Below are 23,363 nucleotides of genomic sequence, written 5' to 3'. Positions count from 1 at the left end.
GAATTGGGCCATGTGTGTGAGACAGCATCTGAAGTTCAAATTGCACTGCCTCTCAGATGGACCAAATAGGCACTTGTGCAACCATCCAAGAGTTTAAACTCCCTCCACACCTGTTGCTCCAGCTTACCCTCCATAACTCCCACCTGAGAAGCCTCCCAACAGGAGGCTTAAGGAGGCTGAGAAGCCTGGGCTATTGGGCTCTACACTCTCCAGTTAAAATCCCATTTCTAAATGTGGCTCTCCACTTCTCCCACTTGGAATGTTCCCCCACCTCCTTCCCGTTTACGTACTTCCTATCCATCCTTCAAGTCCCAATTCCCCTCCTAAAACCTTCCCTCCTGGCTTGAGTTACCAATCGGAACTACTGGAACAATTACCATATTGTTTGAGCATTAATTTTTTTAAAACTAATTTGTTCAGCACTTCTCACTGATCAGGCAGATGACTGTCTGTTTTGTGATTATATTTCTATCTCTCTGTACCTTTACTGGAACATGAGTCTTCCAGGACAAAATCTGTCTCATCCTTTATCCACCATATTTCCAAGCACAATATTTTAAAAAGCTCCATGAGTTGTATTGACGTAGGGACAGGGTCCTGGGCACTCTCATTTCGTAGTCACTGACTGGGAACCAAATTTAAGGCAGTAGAGAGTAAGGAGAGGACTTGGAGACAGTCTCCCAAAGACAATCCAGTAAAACATAATGCCTGCTTGGCTACAGATAAAGAAAGGAGAGAGTTCAGATTTCTCTGAAGTTCTGAGGGCTCTAAGGACCAGATAGTTCTCAGAAGCAGAGAACATGGGAGTTAGGAAGAGGAGTCTCCTGCTCTGGAGGCAGGAGAGCTACTGATGTTTGAGGGTGTGGAAGGACACAGGGGCAGGCACCCCGAGTTCAGAGAGATGTGTCAAGCTATTTGCTATGCAACCAGACACGGGCATAGAATTTCAAGCCTAGCACCTTTAGGTGAGTAACTCCTGCTAGTAGGTGCCCATTCAGATGCACAGATGCACCAGGGGACATGCTGGAGAACTTCATGTTCATCCCTTTGGAATACACTTCAAGTTTCAGGGATGTCTTTCAAACCACTGGCTGTGAAGATGGCTTAAAGTTACCCCGTGGTGTTATAGGGAGCAACAGAAGAGTACGATTTGTGAACAAAATATAAAACCTAACGTTTATTCTTAACTATGTTTAAACTATGAGTAGAGATGAAAATCAGTAATGAGAGCAGAATGGAGGTGAGGGAGCTATCTTGACAAAAAAAAATGGTCTTTAATTCCTTCCCCTTCCCTCGATTGTAAAAGTCTTGCGATCATTTTGGATATTTGCTGATTGGTATCTTGGAGAGATAACATTATCTGGGGACGCTATGTGATGGAGTGTTTTCTTTGTGCTGCCTCACCCTTCCCAATCCCCAGGAAGAAGGTTCCAGTAAGCACCCAACATACAAGATAAGGGAGAGAAGTAAGAAATGCAGTTTTTAAATATCAACTCTACCTTTCAACTGTCCATACAATATAGCCTTTCATCCTTTCAGCCTCGGCAAAGGTCACTTTTTGTGGTTTTTACCAGCATTCCCAAGCAGCACAAATGGCCCCTTAACTGGTGCTCGGATAGCACTGTACCCATACCTCTGTGTGACATTTATCACTTTAAATTGTGGTTGAATTCTGTACAGAGCCAGACAATGAGCCCGTCGGTCATGAGGGTGGAAGGGAACTAGTGGCTTACCTGATGAGATGAGGCACACACGCGATGTTGGCTATTTTCGAGGTGAAAGGGGAGGCCACAGATGCCTCCTGCTCTGACAGTGAAATGCCTGCATGAGCCATTTTCAAAGCCTAGAAGGATAAATCCACGTTACACCCATGACTCCTCGGGCCATGTTCTAACTGAACACCATGAGCTATTCTTCACATTATTGAGTTTATAACCCTGTAACCTTCCAGCCCTGGGTGTCTGTTTATGCTGTCCCTCCACATGGAGTACTATCCCCCTCCAGATCCAGAAAGTCATCAACCAAAGAGGCACCAGCTAAACGATGCTCCTGGGGCAAAAGACTGGTGCGTGCGTTCATATGCATGTGTGTGCATTGCTTGTGCGGATGTAGATGTGATGATAAGCAAAAGGAAGGAATCATTCAAGAAGTCAACTGAAAAGGTGACAGCATTTGGATGGGTATGTGTGGGGGTCTTCCTCATCACAGTTCTTACACTCAGCAGACCATCTTCACGAACGATAGGAAAAGATATCAAATCCCCACCTATCTCTGGGCTGCCTGATATAGCCAACCAGTTAACTGTTGGGACGAGGTACGGGGCTCACAGCATCTTCACTGGAGACAGGGACCAAATCGTACTTATCACACATCCTTCCAGGACCTGTGTTGCCTCACTAAAATAAAGGCTAATTCATTGTCGCAAGACTCGAAATGGCCCAGAGAGAGCATAGAGCAGACAGTGGCCAATAAGCAGGCCAGAGTCAATTTTTTAATCCCATAAGAATTGTATGAGCATAAAATGAGATTTCGTAGTTCTGTAGTTCTGTAGAACCGCAAAGCATCTGTTTACCGTGGCTGGCACATACTAAATTCATGTTCAATACACATTAGAATATTTCCTTCTCCCTCTATTCTCTCTTAGTATTTTGTATCTCTATTACATATTTTAAGATCATCTGTTTTATGCTTGGGTTAATATATAATTTTTAATGTTTATTTATTTTTGAAGGAGACAGAGCATGAGCGGGAGGAAGGCAGAGAGAGAGGGAGACACAGAATCTAAAGCAGGCTCCAGGCTCTGAGCTGTTAGTACAGAGCCTGACACAGGGCTCGAACTCACGAGCTGCAAGAGCATGACCTGAGCCGAAGTCGGATGCTTAACCAACCGAGCCACCCAGGGGCCCCTGTTTGGGTTAATATTATGCATGATTCTTTCCACCACTAGATAATGAATATTAGGGGGCAGAGACTATGTCCTTTTTTAGCACTTATTATTTGTTTTGTTCTAATTTCTACATAATTATGGGAATTGGGTAACTCATTTTAGGTTTTGAAGCATAGACTAACAACGAGCGTCTTCTCATGACGCATAAGGTAGAAAAATTCATAATAGATCTCTAAGCGTGAACACAATTTTTCACAGAACTTAAACGAAAATATTTAAAAAGAGAGGAACACAACTACCCAGATCCTAAGGATCTAGTAGGCTTTGGAAATACAAAGCAATCCCGTTCAGTTTTGTGCTGAAGATTTTGTACTGGAAAAATTTGCTTACGCACATAAATCTTCAAGGTGGGCTATTATTTCAACCATATCTTCAACACTCAGAGTCTAAAACACGTACTGCTTTCTCTTGTGTATGGGAAAGCATCTGCTGAGAATTATTTAATTTAGGCCTCTCTATAGTTTGTCATAGCCACATAGTTTGGTCTGCGATTTCACTGATGTGTTATGCATACATTATTTTATACATAATTCAACACTTTAAACCATCAGTTTCAAACGTTTCCTTCACTCGGCCTTTACTACTCAGGTGTTCTACTCACCCCACAGTCATTAGCTCCATCTCCGCACATGCCCACGTAGTAACTGCAGGGGATGGATAAAAAACATTAATGCCTTAACGCCTCTCTTGGGTAATTTTCATCACAACCAACTCACACGTGATGTATGTGTGTGTGTTGAACACACGTGGCATCAGGCTCGTGGCAAATGACTTGGAGAGAAATAGCCCCAGAGGAATAAGGCTGTTGTATTTAAGTTGTTTCCACCATGTGGAAATGACAGTGATTTTGCCAAGGACAGCCACCAAGAAGATTACACATTTCAAAACAAGTCCTGGGTGATTGTATCCATCAGGGCTAAGCTTAAGCGTGTGCAGCCATAATCACAGCACTTCCCACACCTGATGCACCGAATAACCTGATCCATCTGTGTTTTTTGGTGGCTGATGCCACTGGAAGTTTAGACATTAGGATGAGAAACCTTTGGGAAATGGTTGAACAGGTAGAACCAAAAGCATATACACATAATCTTGAGGCATTCTGGAGTGATATGAGAGCATATGCTCCTAATCGCTACCAGTTTGGTGTGCAAACACCACAGCATGAATAGAAGAGTAATAACAAAACCAATACAGGCAAAAAATAAAGTTCTTGGACAGTTTCCTTATGATTAGCTGACACATAAGAGATGGTCATCTTTATAAGTCAAAAATGGTCAAAAACAAACTCATAAGATTCAACCCAATATTTGGCAGGTATATACGAAAATATTCTTATAAACACTTCATGGGCTCTCACGCATGTCATGACTGTGTACATTTGCTGAAGTGGGTCCTTTTCTTCAGGCTCAAATCACATATTTAGTCTTTATATCACACAAAGAATCTTACATCTTCAAGTGCTCCCTGAATTCAGAAGACAACTCAGACAACCTTATGTGCATTGTCAGTGATAAAGTCAGGAGGAATAAGATGGGGAAATCAAGAAGACAGTTCATTCCGAGACAGCATATTTTCCTGAATTGATTTTTCTTTAAGGGACTATAGCTTTTCAAAAGTAAGCATATAAATTGGCCAAATTTCTTAGGCATTTGAGATGGGTAAAATTACTTTCTTCGGCTATTATCATATAATGACCATGTAAGTAAAATAGTCACTTAAACACTGGCTACTAACCCAGCCTCAAGGCATTATGGGAGTTGATAGGCATTCTTTTTAAAACTTCCCTAAGAATGTTTTGGCAACACAAAATAGTGAAAGGCAGTCTCCTGATTTTAGCTACTACTTGTCAGTAATTATCTGAAGTTTCACTACTCTCTTTCCTTTTCACTTTCTGGAAATATGTAGCTCAGAAATTATAACATTCCCAGAAAATTATAGGTAGGTCTAGTCTCAAGAAGAACCATTTCACTCTGATGTACATGGTTATCTATAATTTTGAAGGAGATAAAAAAAAGGACTTTTTTTTTTTTTTTTTACTTTGGCCTCCATACCCAAACCATGGCCAGGGCCAGATACAGTGAGACTATCATTCCACCTCTTTCCTACTGGTCCTGGAATCATTCACATATCTTCTAATGGACCAACCTCAAATAATTCCAGGGGATGACCCACACACTTCCTCATTTTTCTCATTCTGAGCTATATAAGCCCCTATTTTTTCTCTTCCCCACATCCAAGCAGAGGATCTTCCTTTAAGTTATGCTGTATGGGCCACAGAAGGAATGCTGTATGGGGTAAGCAGATTCCAAAATGGCTCTATGATTGCCATCTCCTGGTGTTCAAGACGTTATATCTTTATATAGCCCTTCCCTGGGTGTGGGCTAGACTCAGTGACGTGCCTCTAATAAAGAGAATACAGCAAAAGTGATGGGATGTCTCTTCTGAGATGAGGATATAAAAAATGGTGATCTCTCTCCATCTCTCTTTTGCCCACTCTTGTAGATGCTAGCTACCACACTATGAGCTGCCTTATGAAATGATCCATGTAGCAAGGAGCAGAGGGTGGCTTCTGTCCAACAGCTACAGGGAACTAAAAAATCCTGCCAACAGCACGTGAGGGAGGCCAGTGGCGGGTCCCTCCTCCTCCAGCACTGAGGTAGCTGCAGTCCTGCCTAACACCCAACTGCAGCCTTGTGAGAGGCCTGAGCCGGAAGACTCAGCTCGGCACACCTGGCTTTCTGACCCGTTGGAATGTAAAACAGTAAGTGGTGCTATTCTAAGCCACTAAATGTGGGGTTAATTTGTTACGCAGCAATAGTTAATGAATACACTCTCCTTTCGTGCAATAATACCTACTTTAATTTCTGAAATTCTTCAATAAGACTAGATTTCTGCCCAGGAGACATTCTTGCAAAAATGGTTCCATTCACCAGGATCTAAAGAGAAAAACAACTACTGCAATAAGATTAGGATGAAGAACACTTTTTTTTAATTTTTAAAGTTTATTTATTTAGAGAGAAAGGGACAGAGAGAGAGCAGGGGAGGGGCAGAAAGGGAAGAGAGAGAGAGAGAGAGAGAGAGAGAGAGAGAGAGAAAGAAAGAGAATCCCAAGCAGGCTCTCTGCTGTGAGCACGGACCCACCATGGGACTCGATCTTATGAACCACGAGATCATGACCTGAACCAAAATCAAGAGTTGGACACTTAACCACCTGAGCCAACCAGGAGCCCCCAAGGACACTTTTTTAAAACAAGGACAGCCCTGAAAGTCATTCCCAGCCACTGTTTGAATATAGCAATAGGTGGTGTGTCGTTAGCCCAAATGTCAGGACAGGGAGAAAGGGGACTCAATGCTTTAATATTTAACTTTCACTTTCATCTCCCATCACAACTTTATGACTTTTTTCCTGGCCATTTTTCTGAGATTGGATAAGCTCTAGTTAATAATAGCTGAAAAGCAGCAGAGTATATGGGACAAAAATGCTTAAGGAAATACAGTTCTTTCTACTAAACACTATCACCACAATTGCAGCATAGATAGAGGAAAAGTGATAGGTGAGGAGTGGAGACCAACGTTCCATTCTCAGCTCTGGTCCCACTAGCTGGGCAAAGCTTAGACAAGGGACCTAAACTCTCTGAGTCTCAGCTTCCCCATCTCCTCAATTAGGTACTGCACTAGAGCTTTCTAGAAGCCTCTGGGGTCTAGATTCAATGGTCTTGTCTGTTAAGGTGACAGAATTTTCAAGAAACTGCTAACAGATGGTTGCTTGCCCTCAGCTTGTGCTCCACTTATCTCCTTCACACTGACAGCACAACCCTGCACAGCACTATTTTTAAATAGACACACAGAGGACAAGATAACAAATGATTTTGAAAATAAACCACGGGGTCTTTGTTTCCTGCTGCTGTAATTTAAGAATCCAGACAGGAAGGGGAATAGAGCTCAACCTGACATGAGTTGGTGGCTTTCAGAGAGAGGCTGACCCACAAAACAGGCAGCACATTTGGAACTATTTGGAGGTCCTCCCTGCTGGGGAGGGAAAGGAGGAGGCAGACTGGGATTGGGCTGGCCATGGGGGGGTGAAGAGCTGTACCAGAGCTCAGACTCTGAAGAGGGGGTTATGTGCATGTGCAGCATCAGGTAGGGCTGGGGAACTTCTGAAGGAGCACCTTTGGGGGTGTTTATTCCCCAAATCTGAGACAACCTCGCTGATCATCACCTTCACTATTCTCTTTTTTTTTTTTTTTTTTTGCCTCACTAATTTGAGAGCAAAACAAAACACTTCATTTCACCAGTACTTACTTTTGGAAGCAAGCTGTTGAAATGCTGAAATATCACTTGGTAGGATTTCCCACTCATTGCAAAATGGTAACAGCTCCCTCTCGCTCCATCAGGCACCGAAATGTTCCCAATGTTAACGCAGGTTTCCTAAATTCAAAAGGGCATTGTTTCCACATGGGCTCTTAAAGAATGTCTCTGCTTTCCTATGTTTTATGGAAGGAAGTGTATTCAAGTTATGCAATAATGTGAGGGCCAGCAAATACATAATGTGCAATTTGTCCATGGAACCTAGACTCCGATGAAGAAGACACTCAAAATGTCCTTCCCAAATTATATGAACATATGAGACATTGACAACACAATGCTCAGGATCATGTCCTAGGAGTTCATACATGTATGTCAGTCTGCTGAGGAAATCCTTCCGAGGTACCCGTTAGTGATTCCAAGGAAGAGTAGAAAACATTCTTCCCTCCTCTTTCCTCTCCTCTTCATGCTTTTATTTCCTAAGATCTTTTACCAGTCATTCACTCACCAATAATTCCCCAATTTCTTCCTTGTAAAATAGGCAGACTCTTTCTTCAGAGCCTAGCTCCTTATAGCACCTGCCTTCTCCCCACCTCAACAGGCAACATGTTCCTTCATGGTGTTCCACTCCTCTTCCATGCCCTATGTTCCATTGCACCGGCTCTTTCTCTCCTGCCCTCCACTTGTCAATGTGCTCCCATCACTGCAATCTAGCTCTACCTGGCTCAGCCCCAAGAGAGAGCACCCGATGAATGCACATGCACTCACAGTGTTGACAGCTGATCATGCTTTTTCATGCAACATTTCTCAGGGGTCCTTACATTAGTGTAGAACTCTGAGTTCAAATAGCATAGAAAGTGTGAACATTCTTTTCACTAGAGGGATTCATCTTGATATTCTGATTTGGGAGGCAAGGAGATACACCCCTCTCTTTCCACGCCCCTTCTCCCAACTGCAAAATAGCCAACAAAAATATGCTTAAAGCATTCCACATGAGGCAAGGAAAGAATTCCTTCTGCTTTCAATAAAAAGTTGGATAGGGAAAGCGGTGGGAGGGGGCCAGACTACCCAGCGATGGCCAAAACTTCAGTAAAGGTATTAAATTAGTGAGTGGGTAGTGTGAGTGGACTGTTAAAAATTAGTGAAGACCTGATTTTTATCACACAGTGAAATGGAGGCAACATGCATTGACACAGAAGCAAGTGAGTTTGCAAGGATATAAGCACCAGAAATCTGCTGAAAGCGCAGATAGAGCTGTCATCTTTTACAGCCAATGTGATGGGGTTTGAGCCAAGCAGGGGTAGGGTCACTGTACAGTTGTGCAGGTTGTATACTGTACAAGGCCTACTCTACATTTAACAATCCAAAGGGCTGGTCAGCCTGAAGGAAGGGAGGATTTTTGTAATTTGTCACCTGGAGGACCATCTGGAATTCAGACAAAGAGCAGAGGTGCCACATTTATTGAAGGGATGTCAGGCTGCAGCCCATTTTTTTCACAAAAGCACAGGAAACTTGCTATCTCGAAAAGCTTGACACTTGCTAACTTAATGTCACGAACACAGCACAATCTAAATGGCCATGGATCTAGGGGCTCCTGGGTGGCTCAGTGGGTTAAGCGTCCAACTTCAGCTCAGGTCATGATCTCACAGTTAGTGAGTTTGAGCCCCGCGTCGGACTCTGTGCTGACAGCTCAGAGCCTGGAGCCTGCTTCAGATTCTGTCTTCCTCTCTCTCCGCCCTTCCTCAGCTTGCAATCTGTTTCTCTCTCTCTCACAAAATAAACATTAAACTTTTTTTTTTTACCTTGAAGAAAAAGTATTTCTGAAAAGTCTTTAAAAAAATAAACAAGTAAATGCCCATGGATCTGGGTGCTATCAGACAGACCTAAATTTGATTTCCTGTTCTGCTACTTGCCAGTGGTGTGTCGTGGGCAAGTTTACCTTGTTGGACCTTAGTTTTCACATTTGTGAATTGAACAGTTTGTCAACTGTATAGGCCAACTATGAGATTCAAATGGGAAATATGGACATAAGTTCCCAGCCACATTGGAATCATGGGCTGATGCCAGCTCTCAACCCAGAGATTTGGATTTTACCAGTAAAACCTTGGCACTGGAAGCTTTAAAACTCTTCCAGGTGATTTCTTTGTGCAGCCAGGGCTGAGAAGTGCTAGTGGAAATGCTAAATGCTTTGCAAACTTCAGAACCTCCAGCTGTGAAGGGCTTTGACTTTGGTGACTTCTAACGCCCAGAGAAGGCTGCCCGGGCCAGGGCTGTATGCCATCAGCCCAGGCCACCAAGGGGCCTTCTAACATTTGCTCACATTCTTCTCTGGTCCATTCTCCTGGTTCTCAACCAGCTGCCAAGTCACAGAGGCAGGAACAAAATCTTCTGGTTCATTGGCTTCAACAAGGATCACTTGGCTTCCTCCAGGAATCATTTCAGAATTCTTTGCCACAGTAATCGCTGTTTGAAGGTTGTCACCTAGATGACAAAGAGAGTCAGCTTGCTTTCTGTGTAAATCTCTCAGCAGCTCAAATTGAGCTTTTCCTCCTCTGAGTGGGCATACCCCAATATTGGTGCTCTTTGGGGGGCATTTCCCACTTTTGTCTTTATTTGATAACCATTTGTCTGTCCCTCTTGCCCAAGCCTGTCTGTCTCTAGTGGTCAAAAACAATGTCTGCATCTCCCTGCCACAATGGCAGCATGTCTTCAACACTGAATATTTCCAAAACATGCAAGGATGAATAAGGAAATGGTTACGTGCTTTTTGATGAACCCTCAGAAGACTGAGAGCCCCAAGTGGTGAAGATAACACGGGCCCACTCCGATCGCATGGAACCATTTTGGGGGTCTGGATTGCAGTCAAACAGAGACTAGAACACTGAGGGCTGGGCCATGCGTGGACTGGATCAGCATATGCTATGCCTGCCCCACAGCCCTGAAGGACAGCTCAGTAGAGTCTTACACCCTTTACACAGACGTCTCACTGGGGTTCTTGATGAGCACATATCCGTTCTTGTGTTTAAACATTTACTGTGAGCCTATTAACTCTGGACCAAGCCCAAGTAGGGAGAAGGGGCATTAGACAAAGAGAATGAAGTATGGCCTCTGCTACCAAATCTCACAGTCATCTTGGGGCTGCTGCACTTGTGCCGCAAGAACAGGAGTCAAAGAACAGTAACACATGACAGCTATTTTTCCTTCTGCCTCAGCCACATGAACCCACTTAGCTCACATGGTCTTTTTCTGACGCCTGGGATACATTGAACGTGGCAGGCTTCCAGAAGTACACACCAGTAATCATCACGGTCCTGATGCAGGCTTCATGCAGTTCCTTCAAGACTGACTTGCTTTCTTTTTTCAAGCGATTCTCCATTATGAGAAGTCCCAGAAATGACAAGTCTGACTCCACCTTCTCTCTTGGGATTCAGGAGAAAATACTAAACTTATTTATGGAGTCTTGACGGTTGAATTTATTTCTTCCTTAAAAAAGTCTTTCTAAATTTTATCAATGTAATGCATGCGTATGTTTTAAAAATAAAAAAGAACCCAAAAGCTTATGATGAAAACCAATAATCCCTATCTCCACCCTTATTCACCCCCTCTCCTTCCCAGGGGCAACCATTTTTATATCTTTTAGCAGCTTCTTCCATTTTTCAACTCAATTTTTTAAAAGAATGTGTTTATCTACCAACTCTTATGTTGGTTTCTAAAATTTTTGTTAATCACACATATTTTGTTTTTAATTTCAAAGACCTTTTTTGTGACCTGGTAATCAGTTTAGTTAGGCATTTAGTAAGTCTACGGGATACTACGGTAACAGTTGAATATGGAATCATTCCTTTCAACCTCCATCTGTAACCTCCAGAAAATATATGATATCAACCAAGCCTTCAAAAAGTTATCAGAATTTGAAATTGGAAGCTTGGAGTCTAACTGGGTTACACTCATTTTGTAGGAACTCACCTCAGGAATGGAATAAATCTCAGGTGACTTTTTAAAAAGTCAAGTGGGGGGCCAAGATCTCTTTCTTAATCTCTCATTGTTCCTTTTTCTGCCCAGGGAGGAGTTAAGATTGCAGGAGGAGCTGGAGACCTAGGGACCTAACCTTGTTGGGTACAATCTCCCATGTTCAGTCCTGTCCCACGTCTACCTTCCACAGTACTAGATAGAGCTGAGTCTCTGCCTGTCAGGCTCTACAGGGTGGAGCAACTTCCCTCTCGCCATCTCTCCCTCTGGCATGGCGTAGACCACACTTCTTCCATCTCTACTGATTCAGACTCCATTCACCGCCCCCCACTTACTTTTCATCTTACAGAAATGATAGAAATCTCCTGTCTGCACTTAATCACCTCTCTAGTTTTCTTTGATGTTATTTCTTTTCTCTCATGCTGGTAGGACTTGGGAGATAGAAGAAATAAACACGCAGTCAGTAAACCTTCTTCAAGAGAAAGAGCAGAGTTGGATTTCTTGATGAAAAATATTACTCAAACTTAGATGGGAACACAGTGAGGAAACTTCTCTCTGGAGTACAGAACAAGTTACTCCATCTTTCATTCAAAAGTCCACTCACCAATCACTCTGTTTTAGACCTTGTATTGGGCACTTGCTGAGTACTCAGATTATCAGATATGAATCCTGCCTCAGTGATCTCAGAGAATATGATGAAGCACCTACCTTAATTCAGAATGTGTTAAATTTCTATCATTTAACTTCATAGCTGTCTATTATACATTGGATTCATATTTTCCCATTAGCTAGAACTAAAACAAAGAATCGTCCCACCAGTTTCTTCCAGTTTTGGTCTCTGTTTGAGGACTCTTCCCTTTTTCACCAATTCAGGCACTTGGGCCTCTTGCTACCTTGCAACATTCCTGGCAAATCCCTGTGTCAGGGCCCTTGCACTCACTCTTCTGGCTGCCTGCAATACTCTTCTTCTGGATATCCTCATGCCATATCTCTGTTCAAATGGCACCTCTTCAGAGGACTTTCCCTGATCACTCCATGTAAAATGGTATCATGATCTATCTTTCCCAATTAGGATATAAGCTTCTGAGGGCAAAGATTGTCTCACTTCAGAATCTTCAGTGCCTTAAAGAGTATCTCGTGCACCCTCAAACTCAATAGAAATTTGCTAAACCAATGAAAGGGAGAATTTTGACAAAGTATTTCTTCTGTTTGTTAGTGTGGGGTGTTTTATTTTTTCCAAAAAAAAAGAGAGAGAGAGACAGAAAGAAACTCTCCTACTTCCCTTTTATGACACACCAGTTTTTAAAGAAGTTTTTGATCTTTCTGATTCGAAAACTTTGCAAAATATAATTTGATTCTAAAAAAAAAAACTGAAAACACTTTTCCCTTACTCTGTTTGAAAATAGTAGCGAAATTTTAAGAAGCATAACAGGATCCTGATATTCTCTGGGAAAATCTGAGATGATTGGAAATCTAGCACATTTGATCATCACTTTCTTATTCTGTTATATTTATAATAATGTCTACTCATCAGTGACTTTTAAATGAGAACATCACAGCTACATTAGTGTGTGGCAGCTGGGTGGTGGCAATATTCCTGGTCAAACTACATGAATTTTTTCTTCACACATAACCTTAGCTTTTGTTATTAAAATTTTTGCCTTGAGAAATTACAAAATCCTGTGTGTTATGGGTCTTCGTGCTTGCTCAAGAATAGCTAACACCTTTAATGTTAAATCTGAGAGTGCCATAATTTATTTCATTGATTTCAAAATGAGCTTTGTGATTCTATTTAGAAGATTAAAATGTCATGGCTGAAAAGCTCCTTAAAGATCATCCAATCCTACACTTGAGAGACGAGGGAAATAGACACAGTGCAAGGAAGGGACAAAGATTGTATTAGAACACATGGACATAGCTTGTAAACAGTAACATTGGACCAAGGATATCCACATCTTATGTGAAGGTGCTAATTGTATATAAGTGAGGGTTTCTCTATCAGCAACACTACATCGAAGATAATGCATAGTTTGTTATTCAATGTTCCGCAGTATTTCACTACTCCTTTGTCTTAGACAATTCAAAAATAACCTTTAAAAACTGAGAAACATTAAAAGAGAAAAGAATCTGCAGATTATACTCTAATGAGGACATTTTATCCATTAATGTAATTAAGAATACGGAATCCTATTTCATATAACTCAACTTAGACTCACTACATCTCCAGGTCTGAAACCAGGTTTAAAGCATACTGGAGGTCAGTGTGTCACAGAGCCCACTCTCTCCTTCTCAACCCGTTTGTACGTGGGACCCCCAAGCCAGTCAGCCACATAATGTTCCAAGATTGAAGGAGTGTTGGTTATTTTTGATTGGATGATGGACTGCCGGGCAGAGATAGCTCACTGACAGCTGGGAGTCAAGAGATCTGGACTACCATCTTTGTTCTACCTCCAACCAGTCTTCCCCAGTGTGGCTTACGGTTGCCCGGCTCCAAGTTAGGAGATTGGATGAGACGACTTTGCATCTCCAGGAGGCTTCGTCGTCATTGGAGCTGTCCTTCTGTCCATCTCCAGCATTCATTTACTTCACACACACAGAGCCTGCTCTAGTGTCGATATCTGACTTCCTTACCTGGCTAAATTCTCTACTTCTGAAAGCTTCTTCATCTTCAAGCCTTTATGGGCAAAAGCAATGACACGGAAGCCTTGTATTGTGTATTTCCTGAGTTCCTGTGGGAAATTCTTGGGTACTGTCAGGTGAGAGGAAAGAGGTAAAGGTAAGGTCACACTGAAGGCTGCCCACCTCCTAAGCAAGACTCTGGGATCCAGTCACTGTACCTTGTTTTAAAATTCCAAAAAAAAAAAAAAAATACTTTAATAGAAAAACTACAGCTCTGGCTAAAAGCCACAACTTCATTAGGGTGCTCTTATTATTCTGACAGAAATGAATGCCAAGGATGCGCTGGTCATCCCCTGGGTGTCAACTCCACTGGCTGGCTTTAATAAGGATAGACCTCACGACTATGTCTACAAGGATAAAATGAAAACAGCTGATCCTCTGGATGAGGGGTCAGCAAACTAAAGGCCAAATTTGGTCCATTGCTTGTTTTTGTAAACAAAGTTTTATTGAAATGCAACCATGCCCATTTGTTTATCATCTATGTTGGGTTTGGTGTCACAATGGCAGGGTTGAGCAGTTGAGACAGACACCATGTGGCCTGCAAAACCAAAGTTATTTTCCACCTAGCTCTTTGCAAAAATGTTCGCAATCCCTGTGATAGAGGACAGATGACACAATGCCAACGTTTGTGTATTTTGGCATGGTAGTCATTACCAATATTACAATATTTGTGAAATCTTTATGGCTCGTAGGATGCCTAGAAGAGCATTAAAAAGAACAGTGTAATGGAAATGTAGTGGCTTAGGTAGCAAAACACTTGATTTCTAGTATCCATTCTACTGCCAACTAGCTCTCTGACCTTGGGCTTGGTAGGTCTCTCTTCTGGCTCCTCAATTTTCCCATCCATAGAATGAGAGGGTGTGGACCTCAGTGTCCCCATTCAGCTCAAGCTTCCTGTAATTCTAAAATGATCCAGAAGGTGGGGATCAAGGCATCTCCTAGCTCTCTATTTCCTAAATACAAGGGGAGAAATCACTGAAGTATTAGCATATGTCAAAGATCTGAGGTCAGGACAAATAAGAATTGGAAGGGCTACCAGAAGGATGAGAGGTGAGAAGTGACTGACCCAAACCCTTACCAGGGAGCAAGGGCAATAATCACCAGTTAAAATTTCAGGAAGATACTCACTTGCATCTGTGAGACTGAAAAAAAAATGTATAGCAAAATATAGGCCATCAGTCTGTGAGGGATAGAGGGATAGAGTGTTAGAGGTCATCGGAGTTCTGAGGAAGATCAAGGTCAGAAAAAGGGGCCGCTTCTAAGGTAAAAAAGGCTCTAAGTAGAGGGAGAAGTTAAAGCAATCATTTGCCAAATCTAAAATTGTGTGCACAAGTTGATGGCTATCAGCAATCATAGGGAGAATGTAGATGAAAATCAGGAGAAAAAGGCCAATTTTACCCAAATGAACTCATTTGAATGCAACAATATCCTTACAAATCTGGGCTGCCGCTTAGAAAGTGCATATGTTTGTAAGACAAAGAGACAATACAAATCAGCTCAAAATCTAGGCCAGAAAGATGAAATTGCTGTGAAAATGATCAACTGCATTGCTCTAATACCGTCTAATTTGCTCTAATCACTTTGTGTGTGTGTGAAAGATTTATCTTGTCTGTATTCTCCTTCCATTGACCGGCACGAGGCCCTTACATGGTGCCAGCCCCCAGAGGTGTCAGGCGGAGCGCCCCAGCTGCAGGCTGAGTGCAGGGCCCAGACCTGTCCCATTATTCCCTTCACACGTTCCTGGTTCGCTCACCCTTACGTAGCTTCCTGTTCTGGCTCCTGATATTTGCTTCACATCTCCTTCCCTGATACCCCATTGTGGTTGGACTTTTCTGGATGGATCAAAGCCAGATATTTACTCTCTGCCTCACGGCCTTGAAATGGTCACCTCTGTCTTATCAGGTCTCCTGGGCCCACTTCTCACTCACTGAGAAAACAATCACTTCTACATTCACTTAGTCTTGTGTGCTTTGTGTGTTTGGGCTTCTAAAACATTTTTACCTTCTGAAAGAGAGAACAGGGTCAATTAGTACCTGTTTCAGACTTGCAGAACTTGGCCAGCGTCTCCGGGGCACCCTTCACGTACACATGGAAGTGATCCTCCCCTGCCACCTGAGCGACCACAGACATCCTCTGCAGGTTTGAGGAAAATGGAAACTGGCGCAAGATGGCTACGGCTTCCACGGGACTCTGAGACAGCACCAACAAAGGAGAGCTTAAGATGCTTGTGAAATTTCACAGATGCACACCAACAAATAGGACTTGCTCTGCAATGAACCCAGGGACGTCATGAAGTGGTATGTTTGTCACAACATCGATACTTTTCTGTCTGCCTCGACGGCGATTCCCTCATCAAGTTGTCTGGTTCTGCAAGGCCTTTCCCTTTGACTGCCTGGAGAAATCCTAATCATCTTCCAGGCCAAGTTCACAGGTCCCTTCCTCTGTGGCACTTCTCTCTCATAAATAGTATTCACTCTCACCTCTGAACGCCTGCAGCTCTTTCTTCAGCCTTTATTATAGCAGTCGGCCCAGGGTATTGCACTGATTTGCACCTATATGGATTTTTCTACCAGCCTCTGTACTCCTCCAACACAGAGCCCCACACATCTAGCTCTGAAATCACTCTATCCCTTAGCACCTAGCGCAGTGCTCTAGCATAAGACAGGTTCATGAATAAATTTAAAAATAGATTCAGGAATGAAGGGACGAGCAAACCAACTATGGACACTGTTAGTTTCAAGGAGAAAGAGCTGTCTGATTTGAAAAAGCAAGTCATACCCAACTGGCTTTTGGTCCTGGCTTTATTATTATGTTTGAACCTGGCATCCCAAATGTGCGGTAGTCTGCATCGCAATCTTCCATTATCTGTTTCAAAATGAAAACATTCATAAGAGTCCTTAGAGCAAAATAGTAAGAAAGAAATACCTCTCATTTGCATAGCACTTGAAACTTTTCAAAGTCCCTTCCACATATTTTCTCTTGTAGGCCAATTATCTGAATACCATCATTGTCAAATTTCTGTTGCGTTATTAAGGACCTTGTTGGAGAATGTCAAAAAGCCAGAAATATTGTGACTACAGTTTAAGTGGTAATTGATGGAAGAAATGCCGGCTGCAGGCCAATGGCTCTTCCTGAATGGTATGACTAGTAATTGGATGAGAATTTAATATAGCTGAGCATATTAGCCCTCAGTTGAGTTAGGATTGGGTCTTGAGATAAACCTGGGATTAATTCTTATTCTGTATCTACGTTACTAGCCTAATTGGTTAGCTAGAGAGTTAGCAAGTTAGCTGTTGGCAAATTAGAAAGCATATTTGAAAACAGTTTGCATTCTTTGGAGGTTGCAACAGTATAAGTTATACCATTTGAGACACCAATATTAACCTAAAATATAGGAAAGGCAGTCAGATCTACAAATCAGAAAACAGGAGACAACATTTGGCCTCTGCTCCATCACTTACCTGTTTAACATTGGGGACAATGCCTCCATTTCTCCAGATCTCAAATTTCTTCTGAAAAATATTCTGACATCCCTTGTAGCACTAAAATTATTAGAGTCTACAAGGATATTTCCCTTCATCCTTATGTTTCATGACAGTTTCCTATCCACCAAAGGATATTTAATTTGAGACTGTTTCTCACCTAGCTTTAAATTATGCAAATCACTTCGCACTTCCATACTTTGCTTGGGGTGGATACCACTGCTCTTAAAGACAGTTCTTACAGAGCTAATCCTAGCAATTTATATTCCTGCACAAGACCCCAACTTGTATGTCACTTGTACAAATAGACCAACACCCCTCGATGGAGAAGAGCCACCGTCAGAACCAGGATCAAAGTCACATATAGTAAGAATGACCCTAAGCAGCTCATCATTGTGTCTACGCGAAGGATGCCGGTGAGGGCAATGTGTAATAATTACACTGATTCCTCTCCGTTAAGATCCAGGAGAGTGATTATCCCTTTGTGTTTAAGTAGAAGATTTCTCCACAGCAAATGCTTAAATTTTAACTCGCTGGTATCAAAAATTTCCATGTTTACCAGGTTTCCTCTTTTATTATTTTGGCTTCTAGAAAGCTACAATTTTGCCAGTACACACTTTTTAAAAATTTTTTTTATAAGTTTATTTATTTTAGATAGAAACAGTGGGGGGGGAGGGGCAGAGAGAGAGAGGGAGAGGGAATCCCAAGCAGGCTCCACACTGCCAGTGGAGAGCCCAAGTCGGGGCTTGAACTCATGAACCCGTGAGTTCATGACCTGAGTCAAAACCAAGAATTGGACACGTAACCCACTGAGCCACTCAGGTGCCCCTCCCCCCACTATAAATCTATACATCTATAAATTTGCCTTTCTGTGAGGTGTATTTCATGTCCCCGCAGTCATGTGTTTTCATTCCTTTAACATTCTGTTTAAATGCTGCCCTGTGGTTAAGATATCATTGTCAGTAGCTTGAAAACGTGTTTTGTTTTGGTTTGGTTTTTTGGAGAGCAGAGTAACATAATTAACTAAATAGTGACTGACTGAATGAATGAATGCTTTTCACTTGGTGGGCACTTTACAATGCAAGCAGCCCCTGTAGGCTCATAGGATCAGTGCTTACCACAAGTCGGTGAGTGAGGCATTATTATCACCAATGCACACCTGAGGTAACAGACTCAGAATCTTGGTTCTGGATTTGGGGTCACACAGCTAGAAAGTGATGGGGTCAAGAGGTCTGCTCACCATGTCATGACAGCCACGAGAATGGGTTTATACCCTTCAACTGTTCATACTCAGCTCAAAAAATTGATCCAGTTGGACTGGGAAACCTTCAGGCTAGTATCTAGACCTATACTGTCTAATACAGTAGCTACCAGCCACCTGTGGCCATTTATATTTAAATTGATTAAAGTGAATAAAATTGAAAAATTCCGTCCTTGATTGCATAGCCAAATTTTAAGTACTCGATAACCACATGTCGCCGGCTAGTGGCTACTCTACTGAATAGCACTGCTTTAGACCACTGTTTCTCTGTGAGTGTTACCGAGAATGTACCACGTTTTGGCCTGTCAAGGTTTTGTGGTCAAGAAGGTTTGGTAAATGCTGCTTAACCTATTCCTTCTTGAATATTCACAATGCACCACAGTATACTAAAGAAATCTGGTAGTCAAGAAATCAATTTTACTTTCTTAAAACAGCAGGTTCCCAAACGATTTGATCACGGAACCTTATTTCAAGCTGCACTCATTAACAGAGTTCTTGGGAGCAGATACTGGGAAATTCAGGTAGAATCAAACCTTCCTTCAACGTTGTTACAAATCTTCTCTGAGCTTCAATCAAAGTTAGAAAACTTTTCCACTTTCAGTAAGGATTTCTGCAAGTTGTTCTCATTTAGCCAAAACAAGAAACTATCATCTTACCCAGGCAGTGCCCTCAAACATTTTGAGGTCCAGTGGGTCTCCTTGGATGGTCCCATTGAGAAGGATGAGAGAGTGGCAGCTGGCCATGGCAGCACACAGCGGGCCCCATGGCAAAGCCTTGCCTGAGGCAAAGCTATTCACTTCCTGAAAACTGGGAGAGAAGATGATTAAGAAATGAAAGTCTTCAACAAAATCATTTTACACACTCTGCCCCTTAAATCTTGCCAACACAGAGTTTCAATAATGCTTAACCTTTATGTTCAAATCCTTCCAGAGCTCCTCATGCCCCGTATGATAAAGTCTAAGTGCCTGGATATAATCACAGAGACTTCTGTCAGGTTACTTGAGGTCAGTGCCTAGGGTGGCAGTAAGCTCAGAGCCTGCAGCCTGCTTCAGAATCTGTCTCCCTCTCTCTCCACTCCTCCCCACTCATGCTCTCTCTCTCTCTCTCAAAAACAAACATTAAAAAAATTAAAAAGAAAAGAAAAGCACACCTGGACTCTGAAATATTTCTCATGACTCAGTCCTTTGCCCTATTTCTAGAAACTCCTGGCATAGATATCCAGCGTCTCATTTTCCTTTATGATGGTAGACTGGTACAGTTTACCATTCTCATTTCCCATCTAATAGCCAAATGATAATTGTAGACAGTGGTTTCTACACCCCGAAAACCTGCGCATTTGGGGAAAGGAAAAGAGAGGAGGGGTGAAAACTCTAAGCATCCTATTCCCCTTTCACTGGTCTGGCCAATAGAAGACAAAGCAGTGCCTGTCCGGACAAAAGCTTGGCCCGGCCATCTGAGCAACCAGGAGCTGAACCACATGAGTAGGGTTGAACCCAAGTATTTTCTGCAACATCGCACTGCCTGTCTGCTGTTATCTTGTGCCAGAGCTGTGCTTGGCCCCATCACTGTGCTGGAGAGCCCCTGCATGACTCAGTGACAGAGTCTCAACCACTGTTTAGAGCCAAGGGGGGATATCTAGAGCTGAAGAGTCAAGGCATCTTGTACTTAGACCGAATGGGCAGATCTCAGCCCTGTGGGGAAAGGGAGCTAGGGCTCTCTCCTCACTATCCATTCTGGGGTAGCATCTCTGTGATTGTTCTCCCCTCTCCTGTGGCCAGCTTTTCACCTGTGTGTGTAAAAATGGTAGCCATATACCCTTTAACATTCTATCTCAAGTGCTATCTTTGTCAGGTGTTTTTCCTCATTCTGTTCATTTCCAAAATTAATTTCGACATTTTATCCACTATGTTATTCCAAAATCCAAGACTGTGTATTATATCAAACAATCATTATTTTTTCTTCTCTCTTCTGATATGCGTGCCTTAATCATAGCTCTTTCCATGGACTGTATTATGTGTAGAAGATGAATGCATTTGTGCCTTCCAATCCCATGAGATATGAGCTACATGAGGGAAGGGATGGAACTCTTCCTTTCTGGACTCCTCTCCCCACCCCGCCCAGTCCAATAACCACCAGCAAATCTTTGTGGTTTTTAATTAAGTACGGTTATGATTTCACCCTTTGCTCCTCTTTTTTATTCATTCAGCTTCTTACTCATCCAGTTCGTTCTATTTTTTCATGTGGAGTTTGAAGGCCTATTTTCCCCATCTGATTCTGAACTTAGAACCCATTTAATTTAACAAGTTAGAATAATTGGGACATCAGAAGGATGGACTTGAATAGCACCAAGGTAGCTACACCAATCCCACATCCCATCTTCACTGAAGTGCTTACCAGTTGTCAGCAGTAGGGACCGTCCCCCAGAGGTCCAGCCCATCTTCCGTAAGAGTGCCAGTCTGGAAGAAGTTAGAATTGGTATTAGCATAAGATTTAGAACTTTTGATTATATCATGATTTAAACAAAACCCAACCTCCCAAAACATTAAAGTAGATCTAGTTGTCCAAAGTCCTTGTTTGTAAGCATTAAATTTTGTTTTTTTATTATTTTTTAAAATATGTTTTTAATGTTTATTTTTGACAGAGAGAGCGAACATGTGTGCATGACTTGAGTGGGGGGCGGGCAGGGCAGAGAGAGAGGGAAACGGAGGATCCAAAGCAGACTCCATGCTGACAGCAGTGAGCTTGATGCTGGGCTCAAACTGTGAGATCATGACATGAGCCAGTCAGACGCTTAACCAACTGAGCCACTCAGGCACTCTTGCAAGCATTAAATTTTAAATCAGAGAAGGGTACCTGAAGGAAGAATTCAGCAGGTGACAAATGATTCCTGAAAAGACTGTGTCGATAATGAAATGATTCTAGATACCAATCTAGATATCTAGATAACAAATGATTCTAGATAACAATCAAATGTTAGTGTTTTGCTTTTGTGTGTTTATTTTTGCACTTGCTGTTGTTAAATGAGAAGCATTTAGTGAATGGAAATCCAATAAGGACCAGTACGAGTTTGACTTTTTAGTTGGCACCTGCTATCTTTCTAAAGCAGAGTTCAGAATTTTTCTTTCTTTTTAAGACTGTAGTCTGCCATCTGGCTCACAGCAATTTTCTAAAATATGGGTGACATGATGACTGTCCGGATTGATAATGAAATGTTGATAAAGGGCTTTGAGAATTTAGAGAGAAATGAAGTGCTAATAATAAATACTCATTAATGCCCATGAATGGGTTTTATTGTTAGATCAAGAGGAAAATGGTTGGGAGATTTGATTTGCTATATTATGGGAGAGTATTTATCACATAATGTAACAAAGAAAGCAACATGGAACTAAGTACTATGACAGCACTTTGAATTTGCTTATTGCTTCATAGCCCACCATTAATTACAGACCCCGGTGTCTTTATGCAAGAGGCCAACACCCAGTCAGAGTAACCATGTGGCTCCCACTACTTCAGCGCTGTCAAGGCTGAACAGAACATTCCCAAGTGCTGGGGTGTATCCCTTTTCAATACTGACACCCAGGTCTCTGTCATCATTCTTTTTACAGTCATTTCTGTATAAGACACTGAATTTTCTAGCTTCCTATCAAATGACATTTCTTTCATTACAGCACATTAAATTGGCATAACGCTTTATGATGAAGTGCTTACAATGCTTCTAATTCTTACAATCGACTAAATAGGGAAGGGACATTCTCAGGTTAGAAGTTAAAGGAGCAGCCTCAAGGTCCAGTGGCTTGCAGGTTGGAGAGAAAGAACCAGAATCTGGCCCATCTAGAATCTCCCTCTAGATGACAAATGTTAAATAAATTTTGCAAAGCATGCAGAAAGACAAAACCCATACTGGACTTCCAATTAAGGAGCGAAGGATTCTTTGTTTCATTCATTTACTTGGGCTTCACAGAAAGTTAACAAGCTTTGTGTGAGTTACTCCTTGAAGAATAGAAAAAAACCTATTTGCTTGATTTCCCTCCTGCATTGTATGAGGGTTCCAACCTGTGTGTTTAGATTCCAAATCCTCTTGAGTTATTCCATTTCAAAAAGAGTTAGCAGCTTAATTCAAACTGAAATATTTCCCTGATGATCAGATTATATTTTTACACATCAATATTTTGAACATGAAAACAGAGATTATATGGCAGCAAACAGAAATTGGACTGTGTCATTTCTCTATGTGAAAATGATTCTTATACTATGAAACTAGCCATGAACAGAAAGAAAACTATAGTTACAGTTGTAAAGGGAATAAGACAGAAAAAGCCAACTTCTTAGCATAAATACTAGCCCAGGCTTGGGCTGAGCTGAATAGAAAAGAGAGAACTGTTTTAGAGAACTTAGACCAACATAAACTAGAAATATATGGGAATAAGAAGCACATGGTGAATGTCTTCTAAGTGGAAATAAAAGTAGATGGGGACCTCGATTAATTGTGGGGTGCTTCATTCCAACACCATATTGGTAGAGTTTTACAATGTACAAGCTGGAAAGGCACCAAGAGATCATTGGAGTTCAAATTTCTCCTGATTTCTCATTTTGCCGATTCCCAACCCAGTGTTTTTTGCACTATGACATGTTGTCATGCCACTGGGGTTTGGCCAAGCGTGCCGAGGAACAGTTCCTCAGTTGGTCTAGCAAAGGAGCACATGAGGACGTGGAGGGGAAA

At 42.0% G+C, this 23,363-nt stretch overlaps 1 protein-coding gene across 4 annotated transcripts in view; it reads right to left on the bottom strand.

Annotated features, from left to right (window-relative positions):
• ATP13A5 (ATPase 13A5) overlaps positions 1-23,363 on the bottom strand; it is a 113,730-nt gene that overhangs the window by 25,389 nt on the left and 64,978 nt on the right. For all 4 annotated transcript variants that reach the window (XM_053221051.1, XM_053221052.1, XM_027052719.2 and 1 more), the window contains 11 exons: positions 21,038-21,099; positions 19,300-19,450; positions 16,679-16,765; positions 15,934-16,090; positions 13,853-13,970; positions 10,547-10,671; positions 9,573-9,733; positions 7,250-7,375; positions 5,804-5,883; positions 3,549-3,591; positions 1,734-1,843 (listed from right to left, as the gene is read on the bottom strand). In XM_053221051.1, coding sequence (XP_053077026.1) covers positions 1,734-1,843; positions 3,549-3,591; positions 5,804-5,883; positions 7,250-7,375; positions 9,573-9,733; positions 10,547-10,671; positions 13,853-13,970; positions 15,934-16,090; positions 16,679-16,765; positions 19,300-19,450; positions 21,038-21,099 — 1,220 coding nt within the window. The remainder of the gene's footprint in view (positions 1-1,733; positions 1,844-3,548; positions 3,592-5,803; positions 5,884-7,249; positions 7,376-9,572; positions 9,734-10,546; positions 10,672-13,852; positions 13,971-15,933; positions 16,091-16,678; positions 16,766-19,299; positions 19,451-21,037; positions 21,100-23,363) is intronic.

This window comes from Acinonyx jubatus, chromosome C2 (assembly GCF_027475565.1).
Source record: "Acinonyx jubatus isolate Ajub_Pintada_27869175 chromosome C2, VMU_Ajub_asm_v1.0, whole genome shotgun sequence".
In the NCBI taxonomy this organism is placed as follows: Eukaryota; Metazoa; Chordata; class Mammalia; order Carnivora; family Felidae; genus Acinonyx; species Acinonyx jubatus.
This window is presented reverse-complemented; position numbering and strand designations above follow the sequence as displayed.